We start from the raw sequence: 24,090 nt of genomic DNA, 5'->3' as shown, positions 1-24,090 counted from the left end.
TCGGCTTCAAGGCTGTCCATCACCTCGTCCCCTCCTACCTCACCTCCCTTCTCTCCTTCTACAGCCCAGCCCGCACCCTCCACTCCGCTGCTGCTAATCTCCTCAACATGCCTCGTTCTCGCCTGTCCCACCATCGACCCCCGGTCCACGTCATTCCCCTGTCCTGGAATACCCTCCCTCTGCCCATCCGCTAAGTTAGCTCTCTTCCTCCCGTCAAGGCCCTACTGAGAGCTCACCTCCTCCAGGAGGCCTTCCCAGACTGAGCCCCTTCCTTCCTCTCCCCCTCGTCCCCCTCTCCATCCCCCTATCTTACCTCCTTCCCTTCCCCACAGCACCTGTATATCTGTATACATGTTTGTACGTGTTTATTACTCTATTTATTTTACTTGTACATATTTATTCTACTTATTTTATTCTGTTAATATGTTTTGTTTTGTTCTCTGTCTCCCCCTTCTAGACTGTGAGCCCACTGTTGGGTAGGGACTGTCTCTATATGTTGCCAACTTGTACTTCCCAAGCACTTAGTACAGTGCTCTGCACACAGTAAGCGCTCAATAAATACGATTGAATGAATGAATGAATGAATCTACCCCAGCACTCAGAACAGTACTTGTCATGTAGTAAGCACTTAACAAGTAATAAATAATGATGGCATTTATTAAGCGCTTACTATGTGCAAAGCACTGTTCTAAGCGCTGGGGAGGTTACAAAGTGATCAGGTCGTCTCACAGGAGGCTCACAGTCTTAATCCCCATTTTACAGATGAGGTAACTGAGGCCCGGAGAAGTGAAGTGACTTGCCCAAAGTCACCCAGCTGACAATTGGCAGAGCTGGGATTTGAACCCATGACCTCTGACTCCAAAGCCCGCGCTCTTTCCATTGAGCCACGCTGCTTCTCCAGTACCATAATTATTGAAAAGTATGAAATTTAAGAGCGAAATAGCTTTATTTATTTTACTTGTACATATCTATTCTATTTATTTTATTTGGTTAGTATGTTTGGTTTTGTTCTCTGTCTCCCCCTTTTAGACTGTGAGCCCACTGTTGGGTAGGGACGGTCTCTATTATGTTGCCAACTTGTACTTCCCAAGCGCTTAGTACAGTGCTCTGCACACAGTAAGCGCTCAATAAGTATGATTGATTGATTGATTTGAATCTATCTTCCCCAACTGCTCCTCCCCTCTCTCCCTCTTAGTCTCTGCATTTAGCAGACCAGGAAGCTTCGGCGTCATCCGAACGAGAGGCTCAACTTTTAGAACAGCGAGGAAGTGTTCGCAGTGACCACAGCTGTGGCTTTTGGGACTGTTGGCCTGAGCCAAAAGGAGCCTTCAATTCTCCTGCTCCCTACGTGTTTGTCATCTTTGTCTTTTCTATTTCATTCATTCACTCAATCATATTTATTGAGCACTTACTCTGTGCAAAAGCACTGAACTAAGCCCTTGGGAGAATACAATACAACAATAAACGGACACATTCCCCGCCCGGAATGGGCTTACAGCCTAGAGACTGTATTTCTCTTCACCTTCTTTATGTGTCTGTCACCCACTCTCATCTCCTCTCCTCCTTCTTAGAAAGTGAGCCTCTTTGGGCCAGGAATCGTTTTCACCTCATCTGGGTATTTCCTTCCTAGTGCTTAGTACAGTGCTTTGCACACAGAAAGTGCTTGATTATTCTTCCTCATCCTCTTTCTGCTCCTCCTCTTCCAGTGTGGCCACAATAATATCCTTTCTGACCAGTTATCTCAGTAATCAATTTTCATCCTCCTTCATGGCTCAGCAAGTCTAAGTCTGTGCTTTTATCATGGAGGAAATGATAGTTCTGAGGAATATTTTCCCAGTCTTAAAGCATATCAGCAATGACTCAATTTTAGCATCCCGTTATGGCTTCAGTGTTTTCGCCCCCCAGAAACCAAAGATCAGAGGGCTTTAAATTAAACTACTTTCCCCTCGGCTGCCTTCTTTGTGGTGAGTGTGACAGAACAAGAAAGCCCACTCCACAGCGTGTGTGAAACGTGAAACGCTTCAGCTCCAAAACATCCGAGTCTTGGAAAAAGGGCCAACCAGACAAAGATGGGATATAAGGCAGAGAAAAGCAAATATTCAAACGCTAATCAAAGAAAATCCATGCTTAGTTTGGAGTTTGCAACAGCAAAATATTGGAGGCTTAAGAGCCAAAAATAATAAATGAAGACAAATTGTTAATGGATGGCTCAGTGGACAGGACCCATTTCCTAAACTGGATTATACTCTGCCGCTTCTCCTTTAGGTAATTTATGTCAATGTCTGTTTCCCCTACTAGACTGTAAGGTTCTTGTACGTAGAGATCATTTCGACTAACTCCATGTTTTGAACTTTCTCGAGTGTTTAATACTGTGCTGTGCACACAGTAAGTACTCAAAAAAAGGCTGCAAGCCCATAACCTTGGCGTTACCCTCGACTCGCCTCTCTTATTCAACCAACATGTTCAATCCGTCACTAAATCCTGTTGATCAAACCTTCGCAACATTGTTAAAATCTGCCCTTTCGTCTCCATCTAGACTTGTCTTGTTTTATGGCGTCGAGTCATTCATTCATTCAATCATATTTATTGAGCGCTTACTGTCTGCAGAGCACTACACTAAGCGCTTGGGAAGTACAAGTCGGCAACATATAGAGACGGTCCCTACCCAACAACGGGCTCACAGTCTAGAAGGGGAAGACAGACAACAAAACAAAACATGAGTCGTCTTCAACCCACAGTGACGCCATGGACGCGTCTCTCCCAGAACGCCCCACCTCCATCTGCAATCGTTCTGGTAGTGTATCCGTAGAGCTTTCTTGGTAAAAATACAGAATTGGTTTATCACTGCCTCCTTCCACGCAGTAAACTTGAGTCTTCGCCCTTGATCCTCCCCCATGCCGCCGCTGCCCAGCACAGGTGAGTTTTGACTTGTAGCAGATTGCCTTCCACTTGCCAGCTACTGCCCAAGCTAGCAATGGAATGGATATACCCCTGCCTGACTCTCCCTCCTCTAGTAGAGACTGGTAGAGCACCGGAAACTCTCCAGATGTGACCCTGAGAGGGGCCATCTGGACTGTGATCATGTTAATCCAAGCATTTATCCTATTCCGCCTGTATTACTGCATCAGCCTCCCTCCTTGCCTCCCGGCTCTCCCCACTCCAGTCCATATTTCACTCCGCTGTCTAGTTCATTTTTCGATAAAAAAATTCAGTGGCTGTTTCCCTACTCCTCAAGAACCTCTAACTGTTGCCCATCCACCTCCACATCAAACAGAAACTCCTTACCGTGAGTTTTAAAGCACTCAATCATCTTGTCCTTTCCTGCCTTACCTCGCTGCCTTCCTATTAGAACCCAGCCCACATACCAACATGCCACATGCCAACCTACTCACTGTGCTTTGATCTTGCCTATCTCACAACTGAACTCTCGCCCAAGTCCTCTCTCTGGCCTGAAACGCCCTCCCTCTTCATATCCGACAGATGATCACTCTCGCCACCTTCAAAGCTTTACCGCGGTCACATCTCCTTCAAGAGGCCTTCCCCAAGTATGCCCTCATTTCCTCTTCTCCCACTCCTTTCTGTGTCACCCTTACACTTGGATTTGCTTCCTTTATTCATCCCTCCCTTAGCCCCACAGCACTGACGGCAGGTGCAGAGAGCTCACGTAAGATATGTCAAATAATGATTACAATAATATCTTAAGAAGATAATAATCATCTTATTTGTTAAGTGCTTACTATGTGCCAAGCACTGTACTTAAGCACTTGAGAAGATACAAGATAATCAGGTCCCACATGGGGCTCACAGTCCAAGGAGAAGGGAAAACAGATATTAAATCCCCATTTTGCAGGTGAGGGAACTGAGGCACAAAGAAGTGAAGTGACTAGCCCAAGGTCACCCTTCCCTCATCCCCACTGCACTTATATGCATAGCCATAATTTATTTATTCATATTGTCTGTCATCCCCTCTAGACTGTAAGCTCACTGTGGAAAGGGTACACGTCTACCAACTCAGCGTGGTTCAGTGGAAAAGAACATGGGCCTCAGTGTGGTTCAGTGGAAAAGAGCATGGGCTTTGGAGTCAGAGGTCATGGGTTCAAATCCTGGCTCCGCCAACTGTCAGTTGTGTGACTTTGGGTAAGTCACTCAACTTCTCTGTGCCTCAGTTACCTTATCTGTAAAATGGGGATTAAGACTGTGAGCCCCCTGTGGGACAACCTGATCACCTTGTTACCTCCCCAGTGCTTAGAACAGTGCTTTGCACATAGTACGTGCTTAATAAATGCCATGGTTATTATTATTAACTCTGTTATACTGTACCCTCCCAATCACTTAGCAAAGTGCTCTGCACATAAGTGCTCAATAAATACCACTGATTGATTGATTGATATGAGTTAGCGGAGCTGGGATTAGAACCCAGGTCCTCTGACTCCCAGGTATTAGGAGAAGCAGTGTGGCTCAGTGGAAAGAGCATGGGCTTTGAAGTCGGAGGTCATGGGTTCAAACCCCGGCTCTGCCAATTGTCAGCTGTGTGACTTAGGGCAAGTCACTTAACTTCTCTGTGCCTCAGTTACCTAAACTGCAAAATGGAGATTAAGACTGTTAGCCCCCTGTGGGACCACCTGATCGCCTTGTAACCTCCTCAGCACTTATAACAGTGCTTTGCGCATAGTAAGCGCTTAATAAATGCCATCATTATTATTATTATTATGTTGCTCCCACATGTGGTGGGCATAAAAAACAGAAACCTCAACATACACTCCTCAAACATATGTGTGTTTGTATTCATGTACATACATACGCATGTATTACCTAGAGTGCTGTCTTTTTCTTTTCCTTTGTTCTGTGGTGATGTTGAGATTTCATCCTTAAGTGTGAATATAATGGCATGTGGCACTGGGAGACAAAAATGTATACACTTCTACTGGTAAATTCCAGAGTTCTACTTGTTAAAAACATAACAGAACCTAAGAAACTTCAAAAGCACTGATTAAACAGAAGGTTTTGAACACTACCAGATCACGTCTTTTAGACTGTGAGCCCACTCTTGGGTAGGGACTGTCTCTATATGTTGCCAACTTGTACTTCCCAAGCACTTAGTACAGTGCTCTGCACACAGCAAGCGCTCAATAAATACGATTGATTGATTGATGTCATTTTTAGGAGGATGACAGTTATTCAAATGCACTTTTAACTTGTTATCAAATCAGTAGCCACCAAATGTTATTCGGGTCATGGCAGAGCTCTGTGTTACAGAGATTTATTCACAGCAGGTATACTACGCATTGGAATGTTGAGTCCTCCAATGATCGGATCATTGTTGATTTATTTTGCTACTCCCTGGCTTTGGCTGGAAATCCACCTACCCGGAGGAATAAAATATGATGGACTAGGACCTCCAATAGTTGTCCATCCACCTCCACAACAAACAGAAACGCCTTACCAACGGCTCAACCACCTTGTCCCCTCTTATCTTACCTCATTGATTCCATACTACAACAGTTCAGCATGCTCACTTGCCTCTTCTAATGCCAACCTACTCTCTGTACTTCAATCTCACCTCCAACCCCTTGCCCACATCCTGCCTCTGGCCTGGAATTCTCTCCTGCTATGTAACCAACAGACCGGCTCTCTCCCGACCTTCAAAGCCTTATTAAAAGCACATCTCCCCCAAGAAGCCTTCTCCTATTTAGCTCTCATTTCCCGTACTCCCTCTCCCTTCTGCATCACACTTGGCTTTATACCCTTCATTCACCCCATCCTCAGCCCTGCAGCATTTATGTATAGATCTGTAACTTATTTATACTAATGTCAGTCTCCCCTTCTGGCAGGCAGCAACGCTACCAACTCTGTTAAATTTTACTCTTCCAAGCACTTACTGCAATGCTTTGCACCCAGTAAGCACTCAATGAACAGGATTGATGACTGACTGATTGATTCAACTATAACCTGGGGGTTGCGTTCTTAAAGATCCTCGTGTTGTGGGAAAAATCATGTGATGTACAGTAACCACAGATTTGATGAGAATTAATGGATTAGGTAGAAAATGATTCACAGACTGCCATTTTTCTATATAACTTCCTACATTATTGTGTCCTCCAGCAGCAGAACGCTTCATACCTTTGCATCTCATGGATATTTCACTGTATGAAATACTGTAAAATTGCAAAGCCACAAAGAGAACCAAGTACCATATCATGAGGCTGAGACGAACTAGGAAATGTAGCAACTGCTTGTGCGAAGGAATCAAGTCTCCCAATTCTATTTTATTGTACTTTTCCAAGCACTTAGTACAGCTCTCTGTACAGAGTGAGCTCTCAATAAATACCATTAATTGACTGATTGGCCACCACAACCTGATCCATCCATATATTGTAAGCTCCTTCAGGGCACACATCGTGTCTATCAACTCTATTGTACTCGGCACAGAGTAAGAGATTGACTGATTGACTGACTGATTGAAGAGGTTAATTTCTTCCTATGTTGAATATTCTTGCACCTACTTATAAATTGTTGTTCTATTAGAACACCCTTGTAGGAAGAATTTTCTGTAATGATTCCATTATACCATATTATACTCAAGTCGCGTAATGAAATCCAGTACTATAGAATTAATCAATCATACAGTACCTTTGTGCGGAGCACTGTACTACTGTGTATTCCAATGCTTCCATCAGGAAACAGCATGGCCTAGTAGATAAACCACAGGCCTCGGAGTCAGAAGGTCATGGGTTCTAATCCACCTGTCTGCTGTGTGACCTTGGGCAAGTCACTTCACTTCTCTGGGTCTCAGTTACCTCATCTGTAAAATGGGGATTGGGATGGTGAGCCCCTCGCGGGACAACCTGCTTACCTTGTATTTACCCCAGCACTTAGAACAGTGCTTGGCACATAGAAAGCACTTAACAAATACCACCTCTATTATTACTATCATGTGGGACAGGGATTGTGTATGACCTGATTAACTTGTATCTATCCCAGTGCTTAGTACAGTACCTGGCACATAGTAGGTGCTTAACAAATATGGCAATTATTATTATTATTATTACTAAGTGCCTGGGAGGGTAGAATTACAACAGATTTCATAGACCCATTCCCTGCACACGGCGGACTTACAACCTCCCGGGGGAGATCGATATTAGAATTAATTACAGATAGGTGAAGAACTGAAAGTCCTAAATTTACCCTAACATATTTACACAGTTAAGTATTTTCTTCTATCGCATTTTTCCTTCCACTTAACTCATAACACAGAAAACTAAGCATTGGGTGGCTTAAACAGACCTGGAAAATCATTTATGGCCAATGGTCCCGTGATCCGAAGCATCTATGGAAAAGTAGCATCAACAGACACCAACAAACAACCCCACGTAGCCCTCCCAGACTAAGCCATTTTACATGTTTGGATTGCAAATCTGCTTTCAGCACTATTTACTAACATCCCGGAGAACGCATGCATTTTTACTTTTTTTCCAGGAGATTCCCAGAGACATTTATAGCTACGATGACTTTTTATAAGGCATATCCATCTTTAAACACTAAGCCAAAATGCCTTCCTTTTCCATTTTTTTAAGCAGAGGGCATTAATAATGATAATGATCAGATATCTGAGTCACTGCTCAACCCAGATACACATCCTAGCCGTTTCCTCGGGATTGACCAGTGAGGACGAATGGCTGGGCTCTCTAAGACTTTCCCAGAACTCTTGATAATTCCAATCTCACATAAAAGAACGTCCTATTCTAACCACCTGCTTTCTCACAAAATATACCCTGACAAGTTGGGAAGATTCTGCGCTATACAGTGATCTGCCGAGGGATTCATTAGTTGAAGAGTCACCGTGAAAATGGCCAGGTTCCCTGAGGCGCATCCTTATAATAATAATGATTATAGTATTTGTTGAGTGCTTACTATGTGCCAGGCACTAAACTAAGTGCTGGGGTGGAAACAAGCAAATTGGGTTGGACACAGTCCTTGTCCCAAGTAGGGCTCACAGTCTCAATCCCCATTTTACAGATGAGGCAACTGAGGCCTGGAGAAGTGAAGTGACTTGCCCAAGGTCACACAGCGAACACATGAGGAGCCAGGATTAGAACCCATGACCTTCTGATTCCCAGGCCTGTGGTCTCTCCACTGGGCCATGCTGCTTCTCAGAAGCTTGGGCACATGGGGGAAAAATGGGGCTATTCTGGGACAAAAGTGCTCAATAAATGCCATTGATTGATGGATCCAGGGAGCCAGGCCCAGCCCCTGGTAGAAAACTAAGTGTCCCTTATCAAGCAGCAGATAGAACCAATCAATCAATCAATCAATCGTATTTATTGAGCACTTACTGTGTGCAAAGCACTGTATTAAGCACTTGGGAAGTACAAGTTGGCAACATATAGAGACAGTCCCTACCCAACAGTGGGCTCACAGTCTAAAAGGGGGAGACAGAGAACAAAACCAAACATATTAACAAAATAAAATAAGTAGAATAGATATGTACAAGTAAAATATTTACTGTGAGAAAACGGAGGGGTGGCAGAAACTACTTTATTAAAACCTTTCAAGAAATGTTCAGTGACCATCGTGAGGTAAGTGGAGAGGAAGCTGAGGGCACATCGAGGCCAAGAAAAAGGAGGAAGAGGAAGAAGAGGATCAAAAGGTGGAGGTGGAAGGCGAGCAACGGGGAGGGAATAGGAGAGGAAAAGTAGAAAGCAGATTGACAATCTGTGAAGTTTGGAGAAGTCCCCACTTCCCAGAGATCACCTTCGAACTGCTGAAAATGATGGTTCTCATCTCTTTAACCAAGAGGGTCACTAAAAGCTAACAGCAGGGAATGCTTCAGTGACCCAACTAGTATGGATCTGTTTAGGTGCGCTTAAACTGACACCATCTGGATCATACATAGCTGCTTGCAGAGTAACTAGATTACAGTCTGTTTGCTTGCAATGTTGTTCATTATTAACAAAATCATCAGCCTGAACGTAAAGTCTTCTCATTTTAACACTTGGCTCTGGGTCTTTTGGATCAACTTGGTGTGTTTTACAGCTGCGGTTGGAATTCTGGTGCTCTTTTCTCAAGCTAACACCAGGCAAAAAGAACAGATGCTATCTCTTCATTCCAGGTGGGGGACGTACCCCAGCACCTCCTTCTATCAAACAATAATAATAATAATAAAAATGGCATTTATTAAGCGCTTACTATGTGCAAAACACTGTTCTAAGTGCTGGGGCGGTTACAAGGGGATCAGGTTGTCCCATGGGGGCAACACAGCCTTAATCCCCACTTTACACATGAGGTAACTGAGGCAGAGAGAAGTTAACTGACTTGCCCAAAGTCACACAGCTGACAATTGGTGGAGCCGGAATTTGAACCCATGACCTCTGACTCCAAAGCCCGTGCTCTTTCCACTGAGCCACGCTGCTTCTCTAATACTTTTAATACTTAAGATGTGCAGAGCACGGTACTAGGAACCCTAGGATAGACTTAGTAGACAGTCTAGAGGTTCTTCTCAGTAGAAGGTCAAGATCCGAAGTCAGGATCGGGTTGAGAAAATATGGCCACTAAACTAGTGGATGACCATTCAAACTCACCATTTGCCCAAAGCAAACTACAGTGGACAAGAACCAAAACAGAACCATATTTTAGGTCTGCTTTAGGGAAAGCAGGACAAAGCCCTGTTGGCCAAACCTTACCTCTCTCACCATGGGGAGTTGGGGAAAGAACATATTTCATAGAAACTTTGCTGAAGCAAAGCCCACTGTTGGGTAGGGACTGTCTATATATGTTGCCAATTTGTACTTCCCAAGCGCTTAGTACAGTGCTCTGCACATAGTAAGCGCTCAATAAATACGATTGATGATGACGATGAAGAGGATTAAGATCCCCTTAGGAGAGGTTAGCCCCTCTCAGGGTCACACCTGGAAAGTTTCCGGTACTCTACCAGTCTAGAGCTTTTAGACTGTGAGCCCACTGTTGGGTAGGGACTGTCTCTATATGTTGCGATCTTGTACTTCCCAAGCGCTTAGTACAGTGCTCTGCACACAGTAAGCGCTCAATAAATACGATTGATTGATTAGCTATGGGAGTGAGAGTCAAGCAGAGGCCTACCAATTCCATTCCTAGCTTGGGAAGTGGCTAGCGAGTGGAAGGCAATCTGCTGCGAGTCAAAACTCACTCATGCTGGGCAGCAACGGCCTGGGAGAGACTTGAGGGTGGAGACTTGAGTTTACTGCGCAGAAGGCGGCAATGGTCAACTGCTTCCATATTTTTACCAAGAAAACAATAGGGATCCACTACCAGAATAATAGCAGATGGAGAGCAGGGCATTCTGAGATAGATGGGTCTGTGGTGTCGCGATGGGTTGGAAACAACTCGACGGCATAGGACAAGACAAGGAGAGGTTAGAGGACGCTCACTGTGGGTAGGGAGCGTGTCTGCTCATTCTGTTGTTTTGTACTCTCCCGAGCACTTAGTATAATGCTCTGCACGCAGTAAGCACTCAAAAATATTACTGATTGATTGGAGGGAGCAGTGTATGTTCTGTTTTGGTTTTCTAAACAAATAGGGTGTGCCTCTCCCAAAGCAGGGCTTTTGGCACATGTCCCTCATGAATAAAAAGAGGGCAAGCATATGCAACAACAACGTTTCTTTATCTCTTACCGATATCGAAACCTGGCAAAGCGTTGGCAGGGACCATCTGCCTCAGGGAACGGGATCAATTCTGCTCGGGAGGGGGTGGCTGTGTAAAAATATTGTTCAGGTTTATGGTGCAGGGAGCTTTGCTTTTTGCTGGAGGTACTGGAGCCTAAGTGTTTAGCTCCTAGGAGTCCCAGTCCCAGGAGGGAGAAACCTATCTCAGAGGGCTCCTGCCCAGCCTCCTGACTGGTCTCACCGCAGTCATTCCACCGCAAGGAAAATACAACAAACCATTGTGCTGAGTCGTTTGAAAAGTAAATAAAAATTCTTCAGAGCACTTTCTTTCACCACAGCTCCTCTCAACCGCTTGTGGGGGAAATCTGAACGCTAGCTGAAGGCTTCTGTCTGTAAATAGCCTCCGCATGTCTGGGGCGGTCTCCCCGCTCACCCACCCTCAACACAACTCCTGCCTAAATTACATTCAGATTTCTGCGGTGTCCTAATAACTTCAATATGGGACGGATTTAGGCACTCGGGTAGGATGCGTCTTTCCTCCTCCGTTGCCCCCTTCCAAGTTATTTCGGGGCTGCCTCTTTTCATTTAACCTCTCAGCAGGACACACATCGCAGTCCACTTATTTGTGAGGTCTACGAACGTAACGTGGTGGGTTATGAATAGCCATATCTAAACCACATGCAGCCGCCCTAGGTCTTCAGCAATGAAAAGGATCCCTAGTGCTCCAAACTGCCTCTCATTCCACAAGCATCTTGAAGGCCCAAGCCCCAAGTGAGCCCTGGGATGTGATGGGGGCTGAAGAGCACGAAAAGTAATATGAGAGTGTCTTTTTCCATTCGGTTTTGCTTCATGTTGGCTTTTACTGAATGTCTCGCCTCATTCATGGTGAGAAACCTAGTTACTCTGATGAAAGTTGAAGTGCCTGTACCCATCTCTCAACCCGACCAGAACACCTTTACTGAATGGTTATAGACGGAAAGATCTGCGGGACAGATGGGATGTAAGAGGGTCATCCAGGTCATCCCCCTGCCTGTGCCCGGGCTCACACCTGACCACTCTCAGACACAGGACAGCCTTTCCTGCTTTGGAAGAACTTGCAGGGGCTTCATCAATATCCTGAGAAGCGGCATGGCCTAGTGGAAATAGCATGGAGCTGGGAATCAGAGGACCTGGGTTCTAATCCCTGCTCTGCCACTTGTCTGCCATGTGACCTTGGGCAAATCACTGATCTTCTCGGCTCTTCAGTTTCCTCAGCTATCAAATGAAGAGTCAATATCTGGTCTCCCTCTTACTCCAATTGTGAGCCCTCTCTGGGACAGGGATTGGGTCCAACCTGATTAACTTCTATATACCCCCATGCTTGGAATAGAGCCGGACAAATATTGTTATCATTATTATTATTATCATTCCTACTACTGTTATCGTAGTTCAGTGCCTTGAATTCATAATAGCAGGGATGTGCTTCTTTATATCTACCCTAAATCCTCCATATTACAGTCTAGGGGTGGTCCCTCTTGTTCCTTCATTCAATAGTATTTATTGGGCACTTACTGTGTGCAGAGCACTGTACTTGGGCTAGTAATAACGATAACAATAATAATAACAATAGCAACACTAATACTAATAGTAGTATTTTTTAAGTGCTTGCTATGTGCCGAGCACTGTACAAAGCACTGGGGTACATACAAGATAATCTGGTCAGACACAGTGCCAGTCCCCCACGGGGCTCCCAGCCTAGTTGGAGGGAGAGCAGATATTTAGGGGTACACCTGAATTTGAAGCCCCTGTGAGGCCCTGAATGTCTGTTACTTGGTCTCTGCTCAGTCACCCCACTCCTTTTCCAGGCTATATCGTTGGCCACTGCCTCCTGGAGTGGCACCTGAAGTCCCAGCGCCACTCTGGAGCTTCTCTTTTGAAGGCTCTTCGGGAGGAACGCAGTGAAACTATGGCATTCACACAGTAAGAGGGCTCTCTATGAGCTCTCCCAAGCCATTTATTCATTCAATCGTATTTACTGAGCACTTCCTGTGTGCAGAGCACTGTACTAAGCGATTACGAGAGTACAATGCAACGTACAATGCACGTTCCCTGCCCACAACGATCTTACAGTCTAGAGGACTGCAGAGTCCTCTATATTCCAGAGGCCATACTCCAGTGGGGTATGCTTTGAGTCCAGCCGCATTTCATGGCAAATCCTCATTCACTTGAACTCCACCCCGTGACCCAAAAATCTCTCTTCGCCCCACTTCCCAGACCCGCCTCATTTTGGTGTCGAGCTGAGCTGTTTGTCCCGAGCCTTCATCATCCCCGGCATTCTGTGGGTTTCCAATTTCTGAAAAGCCTTTGGATTCACACTCTAGAAGCAGCGTGGCTCAGTGGGAAGAGCATGGGCTTTGGAGTCAGACGTCATGGGTTCAAATCCCGGCTCCACCAACTGTCAGCTGTGTGACTTTGGGCAAGTCACTTAACTTCTCTGTGCCTCAGTTACCTCATCTGTAAAATGGGGATTGAAACTGTGAGCCCCCCCATGGGACAACCTGATCACCTTGTACCCTCCCCAGTGCTTAGAACAGTGCTTTGCACATAGTAAGAGCTTAACAAATGCCATTATTATTATTATTATTATTACTACTATTATTATCCATCTTTTCTCTCTCCTGCCCATTTCATTCCATCAGTGGCGGCAGAGGGAGAGGGGCCCCTCCACCCTTCCCACCCTCTAAGCCTTACTAAAATCACATCTCCTAAAAGAGGCCTTCCCCTACTAAGCCTTTATTTCTCTTACTTTCTCTCCCTTCTGCGACACCCTTACACTTGGATCTGTACCCTCTGAGCACTTGGTATTCACCCCACCCTCTAGAATGAATATCGGAGTCAGAAGGTCATGAGTTCTAATCCCGGCTTCTCCACTTCTCTGCTGGGTGACCACAGTGAAATCACTTCACTGTGCCTCAGTTACCTCATCTGTAAATTGGGGATTGAGACTGTGAGCCCCACATGGGTCAGGGATTGTGTCTAACTCGATTTGCTTGTTTCCACCCCAGCTCTTAGTACGGTGCCTGACACGCGGTAAGTGCTTAGCAAACACCATTGTTATTATTATTATGTATCCATAATTGATTTTAATGTTTGTCTCCCCCTCCAGATTGTGAGCTTCTTGTGGGCAGGGAACACTTCTACCAACTCTGTTGTACTGTACTCTCCCAAGCGCTTAGTACAGTGCTCAGCACCCAGTAAGCACTCAATGATTACCATTGAGTGAGTGATCAAATGGGAGGCAGAGAAATCCCAAACTTGATCTGCCATCGTTCGGGACGAGGCAAACCCTGTGCCAGACACAAGTCTGACTAACACTGGTTCCAAACAACTCTGTGACTTTGACCCTCCGATCGAATGTGAACTGGGGTGGTATTTGGTGGCCAGAACAAATTTCTCCAAATGCTCGATGAGTATCATTTGACTGTGAATCTGCTGTGGGATGCAGAGGTCCCAGATTTTCATATATAAATCATGTATGAATTTATTACTCAATTTTATTTGTGCATATTTATTCTATTTATTTTATTTTGTTAATATGTTTTGTTTTGTTCTCTGTCTCCCCTTTCTGGACTGTGAGCCCACTGTTGGGTAGGGACCATCTCTATATGTTGCCAACTCGTACTTCCCAAGCTTTTAGTACAGTACTCTGCACACAGTAAGTGCTCAACAAATACGATTGAATGAATGAATCTTAGAGCTTAACACAATGCTTGGCACACAGTAACTGCTTAATCAGTACTACAGTTCGGTCATTCTGGACATAGGCTAACTAGTACCCTGCAATCCCTCAGTTAATTCCTTAAGCACCTCAGAGTACTAATCTTTCAGGCCCGCGTATTGAATTAAACCCGGTGTGTTACAGTAATCATTCACAACTAACTGCTCTGCCCAGGTTTCTTCCCTTCTGCTGTGTAAGGTGCTGTACCTAAGCCCCCGGATTCTGCCCCCAGAATAGGCAGAGAGTGCTTTTCTCAGCAAAAAGCAGGTAGGAGATCCTCTGCTGAGACAAAGCCCTCTCACCCTGCAGAGCAGCAGGGTCTAGGCCCCATGGTGGTGTGGGTCCTTTCGGCGGGGCTGGGACCTTCTCGGAGTGGAGAAGGTGGCTTCAGGCCTCGGAGAAGACTGGGCCTACTGCGTTTGATCCTTTACTCTGGTCCCAGGGGTTTTACCCACAACTTCCCAGTCCACATAGGGGAACCAGAAACAGAACTATCTGGTTCTGAAAGGGGCTCTGGAAACCGGGCTCGCCACATCCAGGCACAGCTTCCAAGGATGCACAAATGTGTGGCTGGACCGGGCCCGTTTGGAAGGTAGCCCCACCTCGTCCCCACCCCTAAACTGAAGGTGGCAGGGGCCACCCCATGCCCAGGGACGGCAGTTATTCATTCATTCATCATCACTATTGAGTGTTTAATGTGTGCAGGGCACTGTACTAAGCGCTTGGGAGAGTACAATACAACCCTCTGCCTTCGCATAAACTAAGACATGGGATCCGATCCTTAGTGTCCCCATGCAAATGACAATAATAAGATAATGACTAACAAGAGAAGGATATAGCAAAGAATATGCTTTCTATATTTGGCTACATTTTCGCTACATTAGGCAAATTTTGGTCATTTCAGGACCAAATTTGATGGAGTTGCTGCAAAGCATTTCTTCATCATCACCACCCCCAATTAATGCCTGCCTAATATCTGTTGGATACATAAAATTGGATTGGGAGGGAAACTGCATTATAGTGAGTCTTTGCCATTTGCATTTTCAATGTATGGAGAAATCCTTCCTTCTATAATATGCTTGGGCAGGGAGTGTGTCTACTTATTGTCATAGTGCACTCTCCCAAGTGCTTAGAACAGTGCTCTGCACACAGTAAGTGCTCAATAAAAATGAATGAATTAATTTGAGCAAGCAATTCCTTGGCCTAATGAGAAACATTTTAGAGATTCCAAGCCTGTTGTTGGGTAGGGACCGTCTCTATATGTTGCCAACTTGTACTTCCCAAGTGCTTAGTACAGTGCTCTGCACACAGTAAGTGCTCAATAAATATGATTGAATGAATGAATGAATGATTTGTACTTCCCAAGTGCTTAGCACAGTGCTCTGCACAAAGCAAGCGCTCAATAAATACGATTGACTGAATCTTATTTTAGCAATGTTACCTGAATGCCCTTCCGCCCTGGCTACTGACACAAACTGATGACTGTAGAGAAAGGAAACTGACCAATCCATCAATAGCATCTATTATAGTTTCTCAAATGCAAAGTAGGTTGCTCTGCACATAGTAACTGCGCAGTAAATACCACAGATTGATCATTCATGGGCAGAGCACAGTATTGAGCACTTGGGAGAGTAAAACAGAGTTAGCAGCTATAACCATTACACTCAAGGAATTTACAATTTGGTGGGGGAGGCAAAAATGGAAATAAATTGCACATAAGAGGGAGAAGAAATGGTGGATACGCTTAAATAGTATAGAATATACAACTAGGTGTTCAGAACTGCTAAATAATAATTATGGTATTTGCTAAGTGCTTAAGCTATGTGCCAAGCACTGTTCTAAGCACTAGGGTAGATATAGGGTAATCAGGTTGTCCCATGTGGGGCTCACACTTTTAATCCCCATTTTACAGATGAGATAACTGAGGCCCAGAGAAGTTAACTGACTTGCCCAAGATCACACAGCAGACAAGTGGCGGAGGCGGAATCAGAACCCACATCCTCAGACTCCCAAGTCCGGCTCTTTCCACTAAGCCACGCTGCATCTCTAAATGTGGTTGTGGGTATACAAGTACAAAGTGGTGCAGATGTGGTGAAATGGGAGTACTGAGACTATAACCTGGGGGGAAGAGAAATTAACTGGGGAAGGCTTCCTGGAGGAGATGTAATTTCAGAAGGGCTTTACAGATGAGGAATGCTTTGGTCTAGCTGATTTGAAGCGGGAGGAAGTTCTTGGCTGGGGGAAGGCCAGAGGTGGGAGAGACAAGAATGAGTCAAAGGGAGCACATTACCTCGATTGCCACAAAGAAGGTGAGCTGGGGTGAGGTGGGAGGAGAGCACGGATAAGTAGAAGGGAGAAAGCTGATCGAATGCCTTAGAGCCAATGGTTAGGATTTTTTGCTTGATGTACAGAGGGATGGTAGGCTAATTGTAAAAACAAGGACTAGCGAGGGCTAGCGTACGAAGGTTTCTTGGGCCCATTCTGATCATTGGTTAATCATCCCCACTGTTTCTGAGGGAGTGAATGCTACATCAAAATGGACAGAATATCAACCGGACAGATAAGTTTCAGAGACTCATTTGAGGACACTAGCAACCCCCTTCTACTCCCGTAAACGAACTTGAACGCGACATGTCGAGGAAGCCAATCTCATCCCTACCCGAAGGCTTGGGCGAGGCTAGGCAGTTCCCATTCAAGACTCTTACCAGCTCTTGAGAGTCGTGCTGTAGTGGCAAAAACGCTGCTTCCAAAATAGCAACTTCGTCAGCACTGAGCTTCTGCCACAGCCCAATCAGCAGGATCATCAGATGGGTGGTGCTCTTCAATTTGGTGAATGCCTGGGTCAGATTGTCTTGGTTTTCCTCCATCGCATCTGCTAAAGCTATTACCTGCAGAAATTACAAACTTCTGTTAAGGATCATTACACCAGCTGAGCTCTCAACACTAAAATTACATTTGGCGCACGCCTGGTTTTCCTTAAGAACAACTTGATGAACTTGGCTTCAGGGAGGAAAAAACTAGTTATCCTTCACCCACATACTCTTTCTGTCAAATGCTCTGGTCATTCAACATCCACATGGTCTGGCAGGCGAATTGGTACCGCAGTAGGGTTAAGGGGAATTCTGGTAAGTTCCTGTTCGGCGATAAGGTTTTCTTAGATTGTGAGCCCCCACTAAGGGACAGGGACCATGTCTAATTCCCAACTGTGTATTCTCTCCCAATGCTTAGTACAGTGCTTTACACACAGGCACTTAATGAATACTATCACTACTCTTCCTCCTCCAGGTTAACTTCTTCTAATACTACATCATTAATATTCCTAGCAAATTATAAATATCATCACTGTCCACCTCATCGTCAACATTTACTTTGTACCTACTCTATGAAGACAGCACTATTCTGAGGGCCTTCGGTGGGTAGAGTACAACAGAACTGAGCACCAATCGTGAGCAGAGAATTGTACTGAATTGTACTGAATTGTACTGTTGCGTTCAGTGCCTATTGGGGACAAATCACTGTACCACGGGCTAGGGTGCAATCAACCCAAATTAAAGGCAAGATCCCTACTCTTGAGGAGTTTATGATCCAGTGAGGTGGGCAAGCAGATACAAAAGGGACAAAAATATGAACAGATAGAACTAAGAAAAACATCCGAGGGTGCAGAAAATGAATAGTTAGAATAAACAAACTTATTTTAAGGGAGCTGACAGGATGACTCAAGTGAGTAAGGGATCAGTCAGGGAGTGTTTCTGACTATTCAACAGGATGAGCCTGTCTCATGAAATGAGTAGCATTTTACTCGTTCTAAATCATAACTTTACCTCATTCTTTATAGAACTAAATTCAGTTAGTGCTGAATTAGAACAGTATTAGGGGGGAGGAAAAGGAAAAGAGAGAGAGAAACAGACAGAAAAAGAGAATGTGGGTGAGCAGTTAGTTCTCTGATAACATTCGAAGAGCTTTGTGTTAAGAAAAACTTGCCTTCAAGAATATACACCTGGACTGACACTGCTTTCATGCAAAGAAGGCTTTTGTCCAACATTGCATTTTTTCTAAAGAGACAATTCTGCAATAATGAAAGAATACTTCCTAATACCCCAACAACAGTCTATCCAAACACATGTAGTGAAAGTACACATTATAGGAGAACTGGCTGGATACAAACATATGTGGTTAACACAAACAAATAATAATAATGACAGTGATAACAATGGCATTTGTTAAATCCTACCTATTTTCCAAGCACTGTGTTAAATCCTGGGGTTGAGACAAGAGAATCAGGCCAGAGGCAGTCCCTATCCCATATGGGGTTCATGGTCTAATGTGGAGGGAGAAGAGGTATTGAATCCCCAGATGAGGAGGCACAAAGAAGTTAAGTGACTTGCCCAAGGTCACCCAGCAGGCAAGCGGCTGAGGCAGGATTAGGTCTGCTGACTTCTAGGCCTGTGCTCTTCCCACTAGGCTACACTGCTTTTCCATGGACACATCTCTCCCAGAATGTGCCCCACCACCATCTGCAATTTTTCTGGTTGTGTATCCATAGAGTTTCCTTGGTAAAAAGCCAGAAGTGGGTTACCATTGCCTCCTTCCATGCAGTAAACCGGACTCTCCGCCCTCAACTCTCTCCCACGCCGCTGCTGCCCAGCACAGGTGAGTTTTGAGTTGTAGCAGATTGCTTTCCACCGGCTAGCCACTGCCCAAGCTAGGAATGGAATGGGGAGGCCTCAGCTTGATTGTCCCTCCAGCAGTTGAAACTGGTAGAGTACTGGAAACTCTACCTGAGAGGGGGAAATATATTTAGCACATGATAAATGCCGAACAAGTACCGTAACAATAATGATGTAAACGCTCTCTGCTAATCTAAATGAAAAACCCACTTCAGATTCCGCCACTCGGTGAGCTCCGCTTCTCTGCGTTCCCCCAGGTTGAGATCTCTGTACCTCTCAAGGCCAGTTCTATAATCCCTTTGTCCTAGCAGGATTGCCCTGAATGCCTGTGATTAGCAAACAGTCCATTCTGTCTAAAAATACCGTCTGCATGAAGTTATCTCCTTAATCTGATCAGTAAACAGTCCTGTTTGTTATCCCTGGATGAACACAGTGCAGACCCTCCTGGGGTTTCTTCTGTAGGTACTTCATTTGAGCCCGGGTGACTGAGCAAAGCTGTCTATTGTAGCCATCGGGATCTCCCCTTCTTTCATTTATTCATTCAGTCATATTTATTGGGCCCTTACTGTGTGCAGAGCGCTGTACTAAGCGCTTGGGAAAGTACAATTCAACAATAAACACTGGCATTCCCTGTCCATAACGAGCTGACAGTCTGGACGGGGGAAGACAGACATCGATACAAATAAATAAATTTACAGATATGGACCTAAGTGCTCCGGGGCTGGGAGGGGGGAAGAACAAAGGGAGCAAGACAGGGTGAAGTGGAAGGAAATGGGAGATGAAGAAAAGTCGCTGAGCAGCTGGTAGATTAAGTACTTGTATACGTAAAAAATCTTATCCTTCCTATTCAAAGATGATGTTGCTGATAGTGATATTCCCTTCATGTACATGCACGCAGCTCTAAAAGACATTAGTTTCCAAGTGAAATAGACAGGGTTTCACTGTTTCATCCAAAACATAGATATCCTAATAAATGACTGGTTGAGTAATGTCACTTGTAACGTAAATGTCAGGCACTGACCCTCAAAGAGCTGGAAGAGAAAAATCCAGGGTGTGTTAACTTTATGAGGCCAAATCTGCTCCAGATAAAATTGGCAGGATTGACTATGGTGTTTTCTTTTCTTTTTATGCCAAAATCATTTCGAACACTTTTATTTAGAGGCGGGGGAAAGGGGAAGGCAGGAGAGAGCTAAAATCCACAATCGGACAGTGTACCCCAGACTGACCATTGGTGTTTTCTCCCTTATTTTATGTTAGTGTTTTGGTAAACTTTCTGCTCACTAAAAACAATTTGCTGACTAGCGCAGATGCTTCAACCATCTGCTGAGTCCCAGAATCAGCCTCCTTCCGACTATTTGTCTCCCCCTCTAGACTGTAAGATGGTTGTGGGCAGGGAATGAGTCTGTTTGTTGTTATACTGAATTCTCCCAAGCGCTTAGTCCAGTGTTTTGCACACAGTAAGGACCCAAAAAATACAACAGAATGAATGACTGTCCAACTAATGGGCTGGGATCCTGATTTTGAGGGGTTAAGGACAGTGGAATGGTCTAGTAGAAACAGCACAGGCCTGGAGAGCAGAGGACCTGGGTTCTAGTCTCTGCCACTTGCCTACTGTGTGACCTTGGGCGAGTCACTTAGCTTCTCTATGCCTCAGTTTCCTCTCCTGTATAATGCTACCTCCTCTCCATCCATACTGCTACTATGTTAATCCAAGCAGTTATACTATCCTGCCTTGATTATTGCAACAGCCTCCTTGCCGACCTCCCAGCCTTCTGTCTCCTCATTCCAGTCCAAACTTCATTCTGCTGCCTGGATCATTTTTCTACAAAAACATTCATGCCATGTTTCCCCACTCCTCAAGAACCTCCAGCAGTTGCCCATCCACCTCCCCATTAACAGAAACCCTTTTCCATCAGCTTTAAAGCATTCAGTCACCTTGCCACCTCCTACGTCTCACCTCGCCCACTTCCCGGTCCCCTGCTCTGTCGCCTTCCGGAAGAGTGAGACACATTTCACTCCTCTAATGCCAGCTTTCTCCCTGCATCTTGATCTTGTCTATCTCTCTTCCAACCAGTCGCCCTTATCCCGCCTCTGGCCTGGAACGCCCTCCCTCTTCATATGCGACAGACAATTATTCTCCCCACCTTCAAAGCCTTATCGAAGGCATATCGCCTCCAAGAGCACCTCCCTGATTTAGGCTTCATTTCCTCTTCTCCTACTCCCTTTTGCACGGCCCTTGCACTTGAATTTGCTCCCATTATCCACCCCTCCATCAGCCCCACGGCACCTAAGTACGTAGCCATACTTTACTCATATTAATCTGACTCCCTGATGGACTGCAGACTCTTTGTGGGTAGGGAAGATGACTAATAACTTTGTTAAACTGTTATATTGTACTCTCCCAAGCACTCAGTACAGTCCTCTGCACACAGTAAGCGCTCAATGAATATGACAATGAATAAAAAAATGGGGATTCAATCGCTGTACTCATTCCCCCTTAGCCTCTGAGTCCAGTGTGGGACAGGGTCTGTGTCTAACCTAACTGCCATATAGTAAACATTTACTGTTGCTATTAATATTGTTATTGTTGCCATTATTAAGAGGTTAGTGGTCCATTCAAGGAAAGTCTGATGTGCTGTTCTGCCAGCAAACTGGACGGTAGAGAGGGTTTTTGCTCTGATGCTTGATACTTTGACAGATCCTATGGAATGAGAAAAAAAAAATTCTTCTGGGCCACCCCACCCTTAGTAACAAATTTCCATACTAGTGTTCCAAGGAACCACCAGGTTGCTCTCCTACTGGAGAGCCAAGGAAAGGAGAAATGGGAAGGTGACGGTAACGATAGTAGTAATTATTTTTTATTAAACTCCTCTAGGCTGTAAGCTCCTTTTCTTTTCTTATGGTATCTGTCAAGCGCTTACTCTGAGTCAGGCACTGTACTGAGTGCTGGGGTAGATACAAGGTTGGACATAGTCCATGTCCCTCATGAAGTGCACAGTCTAAATTCCCATTTTACTGATGAGGTAACAGACACAGAGAAGTTAGGTAACTTGCCTAAGTTCATACAGCAGACAAGTGGCAGGGCAGAGATTCGAACCCAGGTCCTCTGGCTCCCAGGACCATGCTCTATCCACTAAGCCATGTTGCTTCTCCTTCCCTCTTTGTGGGCAAGGAACATGTCTACTAATTGGCCCATAGTGCTTGGCCCCTAGTATCATCATCATCATCATCAATCGTATTTATTGAGCGCTTACTATGTGCAGAGCACTGTACTAAGCGCTTGGGAAGTACAAATTGGCAACATATAGAGACAGTCCCTACCCAACAGTGGGCTCACAGTCTAAAAGGGGGAGACAGAGAACAAAACCAAACATACTAACAAAATAAAATAAATAGGATAGATATGTACAAGTAAAATAAATAAATAAATAAATAGAGTAATAAATATGTACAACCATATATACATATATACAGGTGCTGTGGGGAAGGGAAGGAGGTAAGATGGGGGGGATGGAGAGGGGGACGAGGGGTAGAGGAAGGAAGGGGCTCAGTCTGGGAAGGCCTCCTGGAGGAGGTGAGCTCTCAGCAGGGCCTTGAACGTATGTGCTTAACATGTACCATACGTATTATTATTATTCAGCTTAATGGATTCACCTGGGAACTTGATTGCTAGTCAGCTGCTTCGGAGGGGGGAGGTCCTCAGGTTCGGATGGCAGGAAGGGATGGCAGGGATCAGCCGCCCACTTCCCGATACCCTGCTCTGTCGTTTTCCGGAAGAGTGAGACATCACTCCCCACTCTGCTTCTCCTTCCCATGGGGCCTGTGACAGCAATGTCATTCGGGTGTGGGAGAGGACTGCTACCCCGGCAACCCCCGGCCTCCGACCCTACCACGCCATGCCCCGCGGAGCCACCATCAGGGAGGTCTTTCTCCCTAACCTTCCACAGGTCCCGTGCAGGCTGACTAAAGAGCCTTCTCTTGCCACACAAAGGGTCAACTCTAATTGTGATGTGCATATAGCTATAATCCTATTTATGTATAATGATGCTACTGACGCCTGCTTATTTGTTTTGATGTCTGTCTCCCCCCTTCCAGACTGTTAGCCCATTGCGGGCAAGGATTGTCTCTATTTGTCACTGAACTGTACTTCCTAAGTGCTTAGTGCAGTGCTCGGCATATAGTAAGCACTCAATAAATATGACTGACTGAATCAATGAATTTGTGGAGGGTTTTCTCTGATTCCCTTTCTGCCCCACATGGAATGTTTCAATTAGAACCTGATAATTATAATAATAAGAATAATAATTGGTACTTAATAAAAACTCACTATGAGCCAAAAACTCTGCAAAGTGCTGGGGTGGAGAGAACATATTCGAACTGGACATAGTTTTTGCCCCACATGGGACTTTTGGTTTAAGAGGGGGTGGAAACACACATTTTATCACCCTTTTACAGGTGAGAAAACTGAGGGTTAAGTTTTCTTAATGCAGTAGTCAAGTAGCAGAACCGGGACTTGATCCCAAGTCTCCTGACGCCTAGTCCCATTCTCTTCCCACCAGGCTCAAGAAGGTTATCCCACACACCAGGTTGAACTGAAAACCTAACAAGTCCTTCCAAGAGACTGAGATGGCCCTCTGAGTCTCAGGATGGCGGCTTGGTAGGGTAGCATGATTCCCATGAGGAAATCACGGAAAGTGGGTTGGGAGGGTCAAAATGCCAGGCAAGTTGGTGAGGAACCGGCAGGGGATTTCAGCCTGGGCCCGGGTCCTACTTCATGGGCAACTTTTGGTGTCCTAGCATGCTTCAGGGAATGCCCAGGCTTCTCTGTCTTCAATTCAGTCTCACTGTCAGCAGCCAAGGTTTGGCCTTCATCCACATGTACCAAATTAACTATAATGGCATTAGTGTTCCAATTCAGTGGGTGAGGCGGGTACAGCCATATTCGGTCTGTTTGGACCGAATATCCCTCTCTGGCCCTTGAGACCCGCCAACCGTCCAGCCGGGCAGGCAGCCGGCGTCCAGTCCGGC

The 24,090-nt window shown here is 45.3% G+C and overlaps 1 protein-coding gene and 1 non-coding gene across 3 annotated transcripts in view; both read right to left on the bottom strand.

The window, feature by feature from the left end:
- The window catches only part of BBS9 (Bardet-Biedl syndrome 9), a 478,097-nt gene that overhangs the window by 85,201 nt on the left and 368,806 nt on the right, over positions 1–24,090 (bottom strand). For both annotated transcript variants that reach the window (XM_038771136.1, XM_038771144.1), the window contains exon 20: positions 17,101–17,283. In XM_038771136.1, the coding sequence (XP_038627064.1) occupies positions 17,101–17,283 (183 nt within the window). The remainder of the gene's footprint in view (positions 1–17,100; positions 17,284–24,090) is intronic.
- On the bottom strand, positions 2,927–3,064 carry LOC119923597. Its single transcript, XR_005448901.1, has one exon. It is a non-coding gene; the product is annotated as a small nucleolar RNA SNORA7 (small nucleolar RNA).

This window comes from Tachyglossus aculeatus, chromosome 2 (genome assembly GCF_015852505.1).
Source record: "Tachyglossus aculeatus isolate mTacAcu1 chromosome 2, mTacAcu1.pri, whole genome shotgun sequence".
NCBI classification, from domain to species: Eukaryota; Metazoa; Chordata; class Mammalia; order Monotremata; family Tachyglossidae; genus Tachyglossus; species Tachyglossus aculeatus.
The sequence above is the reverse complement of the archived record's forward strand: the minus strand, read 5'-3'. Positions and strand labels throughout refer to the sequence as shown.